The sequence below is a fragment of the Mirounga leonina genome, unplaced genomic scaffold (assembly GCF_011800145.1).
Source record: "Mirounga leonina isolate KUSES-001 unplaced genomic scaffold, KU_Mleo_1.0 Mir_151, whole genome shotgun sequence".
Taxonomy (NCBI): Eukaryota; Metazoa; Chordata; class Mammalia; order Carnivora; family Phocidae; genus Mirounga; species Mirounga leonina.
Window position 1 is genome coordinate 1347725 of NW_023270377.1, and position 12474 is coordinate 1360198.

A 12474-nucleotide genomic window follows, 5' to 3' on the forward strand; every position below is an offset into this window, starting at 1 on the left:
TCGTAGCCAGTTAATGTGATCGTGGAGATGCACCTGGGAAGAGACAGTTCCCCGGGTGCATTTCCTCAGGTGCTCTTTGTTGCCAGATTATCAGTCCATGTAGGACTGACACAGTTTGTACCGGTGACAAGCAGGACGTGCCCATTCCTGCTCTCCGCTCTCGTTCAACCTGCCGCAGGTTCTCCGTGCACCGCGGTCCTCGGCGGGAGGGGCCTGCGGAGCACCGGCCCCGGATCGGATCGGGGCGTTCTGACCATGGCCATCTGCCCCGGCTGCCAGGGGGCACTGGCCTTGGGTATGTGGGTCTGGACTCTTTATCACAAAGTAGCTGAAAGCCAGATGCATTTAAAGAACTTCCATTTGGACCGTTATAAACAGAAAACTTCTTCTGCCATTATAACTCATTCATGGGAAAATGGTCATTTAAAGTAATTATTTGCTTTGTTCTGAGCCCTTAAGAAAGGAGACTTTATTTAAATGTTTGTTTCAAAAAGCCCCCAAAATGCTTTTCATCTTCAAGTATAGTGGTCATATTCAGACTAAATTTAATTTGAAATAAGCAGTCATAGCACAGTATAAATATTTTAGCGTTCAGCAAAGTCAAATGGTGAAACAAGGAGCAGATCTGATAATTTGTATTTGTCGGTGCCGAGCAAGGCAGAGCGTGAGACCTTTCCAGGCGAGGGTGCACCCGGGCGTCCTGTGTGGGCCCGCCCCACCCCGTGCTCCTGGCTTCCCCGTGGCCCTTCTGCTCCTGCAGTCTGCCCAGGAGGGCAGCAGGATGCTGTGTGGTAAATCTGGGGGGACTGGAGTTATTGGCTGCCTTCCCCTCAAGAGTCATTGAATTTGCACGTTTACTGAGGGCTGCCTAAGTCCTGGCACCGCTGTGGGCGGCGTGGGGTGTGGCGTTTTGGTGATGCTGCTCTTGTGTGCGAAGCACAGTGTCTCCCAAACCTCATCCATTCCCGAAAGGTGGTCCTCTGTGGCGGCTCAGGCCTTTGGAAGACTCTCCCTCAGGCTCTGAGGGTCATGTCAGAAAAGCAGCTGCGCACAGACCTCATGGTCTTTGGGATGAAGGTTTGCGTCCAGAGGCCGCCTGGGGAGGAAGGGCATTTATTTGTATGCATTTTTTTGAAAAATCAGCCTGACAGCTTCTTTTGTTATGTTTGTTTCGATGGCTTAGTGTGATCTGTATTTGTCTTACTTTGTAGGGTTCAGAATAAGCTGGAGGTGCTGAATTACACAACCATTCCTATCTACGTCCCGGAAGTCACGATCGGAGCTCACCAGAGTGACCGCGTCTTCCAGAGATTCATAGAGGTGAGGTTTTGAAGCCAAGTGAGCTGTCTGCTGTGGGCCCCGTGACTGGCACCAAGGTCACGTCCCCGAAGAGTGGCTTTTGTTGTTTTTTGCCTGTTTCGGTGAAAGAGCTTCCTTTTCATTGAAGTAATTCTCCCCTTCTCCTCCTCACCGTCGTATCTAACGCTGGCGTACTCCTCCCTCGGCAGGGGAGACGTGTCGTCTTCTTTGTCAGTGTGTTGTCTTGATAGGGACACGCTGCCTGATCTCTAGCTCCCGTCTACATTTCTTCAATGTCAGATTGTACTTGGGCTGTCGCCCTGCTCCTTAGGGTATGTCCGTGCGTAAAGAATGGAGACGTGCGTGTCTGCAGGAGGTCCGCAGAGCAGGTGGGAGAGCGCAGGGGTGGGGCACAGAGCTGGGTCAGGACGAGGCAGGGCTCAGGAGGCTCTGTGTTACTGGTCTTTTCTGGTTTCCATACCTTTTTAGTGAATTATTTGTTTTCAGAGTTGTTTGTGGAGAGTCATTTCAGGCAAAATTCCATGAACTTAGAGGACACTTACAAGTTATGTTGTAGAAGCCAGCAGATGGGGGAGAGACTTCTCTGGGAGTCCTGACGTCAGTGCAGGACTAGGGCACGATCCATTTCTACATCAGCTGCGGTCAGGGTTTGTCGTTGGCAGGTGTGTGAAAGGATTATATTTAAATTAGATCCCCAGGCTGAGCAGCCAACATTTAGTAAGTGTAAATCTTAAATGTTTTTGCCCTGCTACAGTTCTCTGATGCATGCGGATGGCCTGAAGCACTGACTGGATGTCCGGGTATATCCCATCGCTTGCTCTCTCACTTGAGATCTTGACATTTTCCGTAATAGAAGTTCTTCTGGTTGTTCTGGAAGTGCTTGTATCCGTTGTAGGGATTTGGGGAAGTACACAAAACCAGAGGCTGTCACTCAGCAGTACCCACAGTTAGTATGTTTGCGGGTCTCTTCTGACCACTGTTGGCGAGCAGGTGCGCGGCGCTCTGCAGGACGGTGGCGGCAGCGGGGGCTGTGCTGTCTGGGGGCTGTGCTGCCCGCCCCCCCCCCGGTGCCTCGTTTGCACCAACGTCCTGCTGAGTGACGTTGGTGCATTTTGTTCTGTGTTGTCACGTCTCCCACCTCCGTCCAGGCAGCCACCCTGGTGCTTGGATTGGCGCTCTGGCTTCCTCTGCCTTCCCGTGTCTAGCGAGCTTGCGTGCAAAACCCGTGGCCCACCCTTCCGGCCCTGCCACCGCCCCCACCGCTGGGGCCCCCGCCGGGCCCTGGGACACGGGCGCTCTGGCTTCCGCAGCCCCGAGGGCGCCCGCCGCCGTCCCCCCGAAGTTGTTTGTTGGTCCAGAGCACCGATGCTGTGGGCTATAAGGTGGCGCAGGCACGGGGGATTTAAAATCACATAAATACTCGATTACCTAGTGAGAAATCTTTGCCCTTTTAAATTTTTAAAAGATTCATCTGGTTCTGTCAGTGTGTTGATTTACTGATAATAGGTCTTGAACATTTCTTACTTTTGGTGACCTCACTTTTAAACGAGGAAACAGTAGGCTGCAAGCTCAGAGAGTTTGGAGTCACCGACATGTGGTGACGATGAGTAACTTTTTCTAATGTCCTCTCGTTTATGAGTGATGCTGGCTTTCCACTTGTGTTACTGATAAGGTTTCCTCTCTGAATGTATTCGGTTTTTCTAAATGTAAGCAAGGGATTTGGCGTGCAGCTGTGACCCGAGTGGGGCGGGGCCTCAGGTGAGTTGAGTGGCCGAGCTCCACTCACTGCAGTTCTGTGGGCACCAGGCCCTTTCATCTGGTTCTCCCACCCATTCACGGCCTTTGTTCATCAGCGCAGTTACTCTTTCCACTGAACACTTTGTGAGTGCGCGCCAGGGGCCACACTTGTCCTAGACACTGGGGACATGGCTGCCCTCATGGGGTGTACGTCAGAGCGGAAGGAAACAGTAGAACAGAGAACGTGTTAGGTGATGGTGACGGGTGCTGTGGAGACAATTCAGTCCCCAGAAGAGGGTAGGGCGGAGCCTGAGGAGGTGGGGGCTGGATTTGGAGAGCCTGAGTCATGCTCCTGGAGCCCTGGAGAGCGGCGGGAGGTGAGGGGAGCCGGTGGGGTGAGGTGGGGAAAGGCCCGGGCGGGGAGACGGGCAGGGACAGAGGTGAGGCATGGCATTTCCAGCACGTTGCAGACACAGGGAGGAGGCCTCCTGGGCCAGTGGGGCTCTGCAGCAGCGGAGGGAGGATGTGTATGACATACTTCGTGATGGGAACATTCTGGTTTCTGACCTGACGCTGGATTGAACAGGGGCATGCACAGAGGCTGGGAGGCCAGTTAAGAGGCTTAATAGGAATGTAGACCAAGGGGTAGTACGAGCTTGGACCATGATGGTCATCACAGAAGGTTCAAGAAGTGGTCAGATTATGGGTACAACCAACGGAGTCTGTTGAAACTTCATGTTGGAAGAAAGAGGAAAGTAAGGTGTTTGCTGGGTTTTGGCTTCGGGAACCAGAACTCGAATTGGAACCGGCAGGTGTCGCAAGATGTAGAAATACAGGTTTCGGGGAAGGGTGAAGAATTTGACGGACATGTTTGAGATGCTTATGATACCCACGAAGAGGTGTTGAACAGGTGGTTACATGTGGTGAGTTGGGGTTTGCAGATAGGAGGGGGTTGTCGGCGTATGATCGATGTTTGGCGTCACATTGCTGGTTGAGGTCACCGGTGGTGAGGACAGGTAGAGAAAGGAAGACCGTGAGGTCAAGAGGTTGAGGGGACAGCAGAGAACCAGACCACGTCACTGTCTTCAGGGAGCGTGCATTCGAGTGTATGTTTATTTCAGTCACTGCTTTTACAAGTGGGGGATTGGTGGTACCTACAGGAATTTCTTCTCTTGGTGGATGTCTGTTAGTGAAGGTAGCTTTGTATATATTTCTTTGTGTATAGGCGGGAAAGAGTGAGCCGGACTATCCCAAGAGAGTAGGACTGGTCCTCAGAGCACGTGCGACTCTCATCACCCTGCGTGGGGATTGGGTGGGGGCCGTGCCCTGCCGTCGAGAACAGGTGGGGCGTGTGCAGCAGACAAGACCAGGTTTGGCTCCTCCGTGGTGGAACAGCCTGCCACGCCATGGAGGGTGTTCTTGCAGTGGGTGGGACCTCCAGCGGCCCTGCTCAGAGCAGGTCAACTCCCAGCTGACCCCCAGCCCCAGCCATCGTAATGACAGTTGCGGACACACAGGGACTGTTAGAATTACCTCCGTATGGAAAGTGGACATTTAAAAGTCCCAGCATGTGAGAAGGAAAAGAGAAGTGCATGCTGGCAAGTCATGACAGCTCTGTTTCTCCCTAATCTTTATACCGCCGTCTCTTCCCCTTGCCTCGATGGGTCTGTAGTTCGTGGGTGAGTAGGTACAGCGGTGGCTGTCCCGGTCTTCGTCCTGCTCACGGAGGATGTGCTCAGTAATCCACCAGCAGGGCTTATGTCTGCTCTGGATTAACATCGATGTTCTTTCTTAAGAACTTACGGAAGTTGCATTTTATGATTAGTTGAATTTCGGTCACGTCTGGGTATTGAGTTTTATCATGTGTCTGCCCTGGATGATTTTTTTTCTCCTTTTTCTGTTCATGTGGTCAGTTATATTGATTGATTCTCTAATGTGAGACCAACCTTGGTTTTGTGGAATAAGTCCCACTTTTGTGTGTATTATCCTCTTCATATGCAGCTGAGCCTAATTCACATTTAAAAAAATTTTTTTAATTTATTTTTATTATTTAAAGATTTTATTTGACAGAGAGAGAGCAGGAGAGCACGAGCAGTGGGAGCGGCAGAGGGAAAGGGAGAAGCAGATCCCCTGCCGAGCAGGGAGTCCGATGCGGGGCTCAATCCCAGGACCCCGGGATCACGACCTGAGCCGAAGGCAGTCGCTCAACCAACTGAGCCACCCAGGCGTCCCCTAATTCACATTTTTAATTTAGGATTTTTGTACCTATATTCTTGAGAGACTGGATGATAATTTCCCTTTCTTGTGACATGCTCCTGAGAGTGGTTGTATTGTCTGCCTCATGCTGACATCGACACTCAGTTGAGGTGGTACCGTCATTTCTACTCTGTGGGAGAGTTTGTGCAAGATGAGCATCACGTCTTCCTTCAGCGTGACAGGGATTGACTGGTGGGGCTCCACTGGAATATTCTACACTCTGGATTCAGTTTCTTTCATAGACACGGAATATTCAGTATTCTGTTCGTCCTTGGGAAAGTTGTATTTATCAAGGTATTTTCTGCCCCCATGGCATTTAAATTTTCTAGTTTCTTGCATGGAGTTGTTTAAAATGCCCTCTTTTGTGCTTTTAACTCGGTCAGGCCTGAGAGTGCCCGTCGTCCCCGTCTTCATCCCTGTCGCTGGTCCTGGTGTTTCCCTCCTCCTTTGCTCTTGGAAGGAGCGTGTCATTCAAGGACCTAATTGGTATCACGTATGTTACACATTCTGGTTCAGTGATGACTGTTCTTTATTTTTTCTATTTGCTGTTTTTCAAACTTTTTAAGATGAATAGGGACATCGTTGATTTTTCATCCTGTCTTGCTCTTGAATAGATACGTTTAAGGCTGCACATGTTGCCTTCTGGATTTGGCTTGATCTCCTAAGTCTTGATGTTGGGTTTTCCTTATTCAACTCAGAATATTTTCTAATTTTAATCTGATTTCTGTTCTGACCAATATGCTAATTTGAATTATACTGGATAACTTAAAAGCAGTTGGGATCTTTCTAATTATCTTTTTGTTACTGATTTCCAGCTTAATTCTACTCTAGTTAGAAACATACTTTGTATAATTTCAGTCCTTGGATGTGATTGAGACTTACTTTTTGGTTCAGCATTTGGTCAGTTTGGTGACGTTTTGTGGTCTCAGAGGAGAGCGCCCCTTCCTCTATGCTGTGTGTGGCACCCTGCTGGAGTCTCGAGGTGACGCATGTCGTGGCGGGGCTCACGTCGCCTTCCCCCATGCTGGTCTGGGTCTCCTGCGGGTCTGCTGGGCAGGCTGTGTCCAAGTCCACCGCTGTGGAGGATTGGCTCCTTCCCGCGGTTCCAGGCGGTTGCGCTGCTCTGTGTGCCCTGAAGCCTCCCTTGTTGTGGGCGGCGCTCGTCTCCAAAGTTTGCTTTCTTCACCAGCTGCGCGGCGCCTTCTGCGGTCTTCCCCCGGCGGCCTTCCCGCCTGGCTGGGTGTCTGGCAGGCGCTGTGCACCCTGAAATGCTTGGCTTCGCATTTCGTCCCGTCTGCATGCTGGGACTGTCCCTGTCCACACTCAGTGCAGCTGCTCATGGGCTTGTGTCTGAGGAGCTCCTCCTTCTCCATGTTTGTGTGTTTCTTACCTGCTGTCTCTGTTTTTTCCTTTCTGGCCCTCTTTTGGATTAGGGGGTTTTTGTTTTCATTCTGCTTCCTCCCTCTGTTCGCTTCCTAGCTGTCATTCTCTTAGTGGTTTTTAGTAGCCAGTCTGGTAATTAAATATCCATCCTTGATGTATTGAAGTCCACGGGGAGCTAGGTCTCTAGTTCTGGAACAGGGGTCTTGGGGCTTTTTCCTCCCATTTGCCCAACTCTTGTCTTTTGTGCTGTTTTTGTCATCTGTCTCACTTCCCTGAGCGCTGTGGGCCCTGGAGACATGATGCTCGTCGTTGTCTGTGGTCGGTGCCCCTGCAGCTTTGCCCCGTCCCCCCTGCTGTCTGTGCTCTCACTCCACAGCCTGAAGAATCCTGGCTGACAGAAAATTTTCTTCCTAAATGGTTTTCATGATCCTCATTTTATCTGTTTTTTATTTTGGAATGTTTCAAGTTTACAAAATTAACAAGAGTAGAAAAATAACGTTGGCTGAACCATCATGAGCGCTCCAGATGCCCTCTTAGCTGCAGTCAGTGCAGAGGTGGTTCTCAGCGTAGGGCGCCTGCGTCAGCCCCACCCGGCCCTCGTGGGGATGAAGGCTCTCATGCCCCGTGCCAGGCCTCCTGCACAGATCTTCGGGGGGTGGGGCCCAGGATCTGTTCTAAGGAGAGAACCATGGCTTTAAGGCGTCCTTCTTGCAGATGGACATTCTCCTTCACAACCACAGAGTAGCTGTCAAGGCCAGGAGGTTCACGGTCATATGTCCCGAACTCCCGAACTCTAATCCGTAGACCCTTCAAGGTCACCCGGTGTCCCAGAGATGCTCTGTAGAGCAGAAGGACCTGGTGCAGGAGAACTTCTGAGGAGGGCAGGAAAGGCAGTGTTTGAACGTCCCTCCGTTTGGTTTTGTTTGCTCTTTGCCCAGGACTGGCTTCGGCTGTCGGCCTTCCGTAGGAGCCTCATGGAATTGATCACGTCTTCTCCGCCCAGGGCTCCGTGGGTCCCCTGGCGGGTCGTGCCAATTAGGGTCACTTGGCGGAGGTGCTGTCTCCACTGTCAGTTGCTCTCTTACTCCTTGTAACTTATATATTTTCAGGGGGAAGTACTTTGAAACTTTGTCAATGTGCATTTCCTCGTCAGACTTTCACCTGGTGGCTCAGCTATTAATGTGATGGTCATCCAACTGTCGCCTTCCTAATTCCGCCAGTGCCGCTTTGTCCCACTGCAAACGAGGGCTCTCTCTTGTCCCTGGGCATCCACTTCCTGGGTTGTGTCGCCGCGGACTGCCAGGGTCCCCTCTTTGGCCCATACGCCTCTGTTGACCTCTGCTCCTGGGTGCCGGCGACTGAGCTCGCGGCAGCCCCGTCCGTCCCGGGGTAGCGCAGCAGGGTCTGGCCTCCTCGTGCCCACCCGTAGGCTTCTCACAGGGCGAGGGGCCTGGCGCCCGCGGCCTCAGAGTATGCGCTTCCTGAGGTAACCGGTGTGTGACCTGTCTCACACACGCTCGTGTGTCACGCTGAGCGCCTTCGTCCCAGCCCCTGCCAGCGTCTGTGCGTCTCTACTTTCGTCTCTGCTCTGCTTGGGGTCTCTAACATTCTTTGGCTGATGTTTTTCTCAGTTTTCAAAGACTTGCTAGGACCTCTTCCGTGTGGCCCGCACTCCTCTCCGAGGGCTCCCCTTCTGGGGCCCCAGTCAGCCCTGTGGACCTTTGCACGCGTTCTGTGAGCAGGTGCTCTTCCGTGTGGTTTCCATCCCGTTTCTCCGAGAGCTTCAGCCGGGCATGTTCTTCTCATGGGGCTTCCAAGGTGCTAGTCTTCCCAGCTCTTTCTCATCTGCTCCTAGACCCGCCTTTCTTTATTTCCATGTTTAATTGTAATCCTAGCCCTGTTTGAGTCTAGAATTTCCATTTTTTATTATGTCGAGTTATCTGCTGAAATTATTTTGTCCCCTGATTACTTGAGCACATTCATCACAAAGCTATCTGGTAACCGCACTGTCTGGACCTCTTTTCGATCCGTTTAAATTGCCTGGCTCTCTCCTGGTCCTTTCATGGTTGGTCATTCCGGCCTGTTTTTCCGTGTGCCTTGTTTTTCTTTCCTTTAAGTGCCAGTCATCGTGAAGATGGCTGGACACTCTGGATGACGTTCTCTTACCTTGGGAAGACGCAGGTGCTATCTCCTGGCAGGCACTGAACTTTGGGCAGGTTGCTGGAGTCCATCCCCAGACCAAGCCACCTGATGCCCAGCATAGGTTTGTGAGGTCCGCTCTGCTTGCCCTTTGCCCTTCCTGAGGAGGGCAAGCTCAGTGGGGCCCCGCCCTGGGGTGGGTCCTGACCTGCCCTTCTGTCTCCACCGGCCCTTCCGCTGGGGGTCTTCGGGCTCCCAGTTATCCCTGCAGGAGTGGGTGGGTCCTGGGGAGGGGGTCCCTGCAGGGACCAGGCAGCCCGCCTCCTCAGCTTTCCTCCCTGGGGCCTGGGACCTCCCTGCCTTGGTGCCTTTGCACACAGGTGCTTTCCACACGGTGCCCGTCTCTCCTCGTGGCTCAGGAGGGGCGCGTCGTCTGCATCGGTCCCCCAGGAGCTGAGTATGTCAGCCATTTTAACCACAGACATGCTGGGGGATTCGGCAGTTTTCCATCGTTATTGTGTTCCATGTGTTAGTGTCTTATTTTTAATTTGTGAGTATTAAGAGAATCTATTCTATTGGACTTATAATTTTAGTTAAATGCTTAGAAATGCTGAAATTTTTAATTAATCTTTAAAAATTTCTAAGCATTAAAAGAATTTTAGAAATGTTTAAGCATTTTAAAGAAGCACTTTTAGAACAGTGTTAGATTTGCAGGGAAGTTGTGAAGCTGCTGGAGAGTTCACACCCCGTTTCCCATGATGACGTCTTAGGTGAGTGGTGTATTGTGGCAGGGGACGGACCAGCGTCTGTCCAGTACTGTTCACTGGAGTCCACACCACATTTGATGCCCTGTGTCTCCCTGATGCCCTGTTTCTGTTTCAGGACCCCATCCAGGGACCACAGGACTGAGTTGTCATGTCTCCAAAAGCTCTGTTTGGCTGTGACTGTCACATTTCCTTGTGTTTAGTCTTTATGACAGTTTTAAAGGACAGTCAGGTATTTTATAGACTGTCCCTCCGGTGGGGTTTGTCTGACGATTTTTTCAGGGTTAGCCCCTTTGTGTTTTTGGAGAGGTGAAGTCCCGTTCCCATCACATCACGGACCGCACACACACCACGTCACCGCTGGTGTTGGCCTTGACCCCCCGGCTGCGGCCATGCAGGTGGTGTAGGGATGAGCGATGAAGCCCTTGTGCTGATCTCACACGCAGCTGCTGCGGGGCTGGGGAGATCCGTGGCTCCCAGAAAAGGGGTCCCTGGCCAGGCTGCAGAGCTCCCATCTAGAAATGCTCGAGGGAGCAGCAGGTACGGCTGGTCGGCCTCCGAGACACCTGACACGCTGCTTGGTTTCCTGCTGGAAGACAAGTGAGCAGTGTGGGGATGTTTCAAAGACTTGTTTCTTTCAAGAGGAGGAATTGTTTGGTGTCGGAGCGGAGGGCATTCTGTGGCTACTTACTTCCTGGAACAAGTGGGTCGGTGGGCGCCTTTATGGCATGGACCCTCAGAAGATGACTGTCCTGCTAGGCTGTTTCTCGTTTTCTAGGAAAAAAAATATTTTTAATGTTGAAAATGTGTTTTAGTTAAACACCAACAGCATGAGAAGTTTCTGTAAACCTGACTCATGTAATAAAGGTAATAAAATTACTGAAGTCACATCTCATAATTTCATGAGGAACTTAAAATGTATTTTCAGTGTGCTTGTATAGACACTTAGGAAACGGGGGCGTGGTGCTCTGCACGTTGTAATACATCCATTATGTATTATGCATATTTTATAGTAGACCGTGAACTTGCTGGTACTTGTGGTTAAGAATTATTGGAGAGCACTTCTGATTCTTGGAAGCAGGAGCAGTGTGCTGACCTTTTGTTTTTAATTAAGTGTTACAGTCTCCCTTTCTCTTTTAGGATGTTTCTGCTCTTTCTGTCTTTGCTGTTTTGGGTCAGGGTTTAAATTTCCTTTTTACTTACACCAGCACTTTCTGAATCTTGTGGATGGGATATTATTTCTTATATTTTTCAACGGCTTCTTTTTCTTTAAGCATTTCAAGTATAGTTCCTTCTGTTCTGCATCTGGTAATACCAGGTTTGGAGGACCTTCAGACTTCGTCATTTATCGTTTCCTCTAATTCTAACCTGTGAGGGCTTAATCCCTTCTGTGTTTTAGAGACTCTGGACACTAAGTTCTTGCTTCGTGGGCCTCTCTTGGTGGGCACCTAGTGAGAGTCCCTCCTAAATACAGGATGCCCAGTTAAGTTTGAATTGGGAGAAACAATGATGCTCTTTTGGTGTGCGTATGCCCCTGACATTTCATTCACCCGGGCATCTGACGCTGTTCAGTAGCTCTGGCCTCCTCGCTCCCGTGAGGACAGTTTGCTACTGCCAGCCCCGAGACTCCTGACCTGCAGGGGCTCCAGGCCCCCGAGGTGGTGAGACTGGAACCCCCACCCCCGTGCGAGGACAGACCGTGGCCACGGATTCCCCAGGTGGCAGCTGAGGTCTCCTTGCAGTGTGGGGGCTCCCTTCCCTTCTGCCTTCCACGGAGGGTGCTGCCCTCCAGGAGCTGTGCTTCGGTAAGGAAGCCCCTCCCCATGCCCCACCTTGCACGGACCGACGCACGGACCAGCGGCTTTGCCTTCCGTCTCCCGGCAGCTCTTCCCACGTCCCCAGGGCCACGGAGGCTTCAGCTCGCCACTCTGGTTTTCAGCCTGCTCTTCATTTCTAGCCCCTTGTGATTTCTTGCAGAGCTCAGCAATGCATTTAAAAGCATTTCTAGAGGTTTTATATCAAGGGCTTTCTCAGGGCTTTGGGGCTGTTATTTTGCTGGGAAGGGAAAGCCTCTCTGAAAGCCGGTTCGGGTGCTGGTTCTGCCTGTATCCATGTTAGAGAGGATCTGAGCTGGAAGCTCTATGTCTCTCCAGGCTCAATAGGTGTTTGCTCAGTGAACCCGCAGGATAGAGAATTCATTAAGTCCCCGAACCTGAAGGCAAGAAAGGAAATGTGGCTGATGAAAAACTGTCTCCTGTTAGCATCGGAGAGTCCTGTCCAGGAGACATAGTCAGACGTCGTGTGGGAACTAAGATATTTCTAGGAGTGACAGTCTACCCCTGACACTTGCTGCTAAGCCTAACACTGCCTCCACCCCCCAGTACTGTCACCTCCCCATTTTACGTTTACTCCCTGTCCCTCGGCAAGTATTTGTTGTTCCAGGCACTGTTCTCAGTATTGGGGCCACATCAGGGACTACAACAGTCTTGCTGTCAAGGAGCTTGCATCCTGGTTAGGGAAGGAGGGACAGGCGATAAACTAATACACAGCGGGGCATCGAAGTGCTGCAGGTGGGAGGTGTGCTGCAGAGGGGTGACCCAGCCGCACCTGCAGGCAGGGCTTCGGAGGTGGAGGCAGTCTAGGAATAGAAGAGCCCACCGTGGTGAAATGAGGGGATGGGGCGGCAGGCAGGGCTGGAGGTGAGCTCGGAACCTAGCAGGACATGATGAGAGGGGGCTGTAGGGAGTGCCGTGAAGCCTGGGTTGACGTTTTCATGAGACTGCAAGCCAGTGCGCTGTTTTGAGAGAGAGAGCATCTGAATTATGTGCGGGAAGGATTGCTCTGCTTGCCAGGTTGGGTTCTGAGGGTGGGGGCA

The 12474-nt window shown here is 51.5% G+C and overlaps 1 protein-coding gene across 2 annotated transcripts in view; it reads left to right on the top strand.

The window, feature by feature from the left end:
• The window catches only part of NDUFA10 (NADH:ubiquinone oxidoreductase subunit A10), a 93271-nt gene that overhangs the window by 25665 nt on the left and 55132 nt on the right, over positions 1-12474 (top strand). For both annotated transcript variants that reach the window (XM_035006740.1, XM_035006741.1), the window contains exon 9: positions 1212-1320. In XM_035006740.1, the coding sequence (XP_034862631.1) occupies positions 1212-1320 (109 nt within the window). The remainder of the gene's footprint in view (positions 1-1211; positions 1321-12474) is intronic.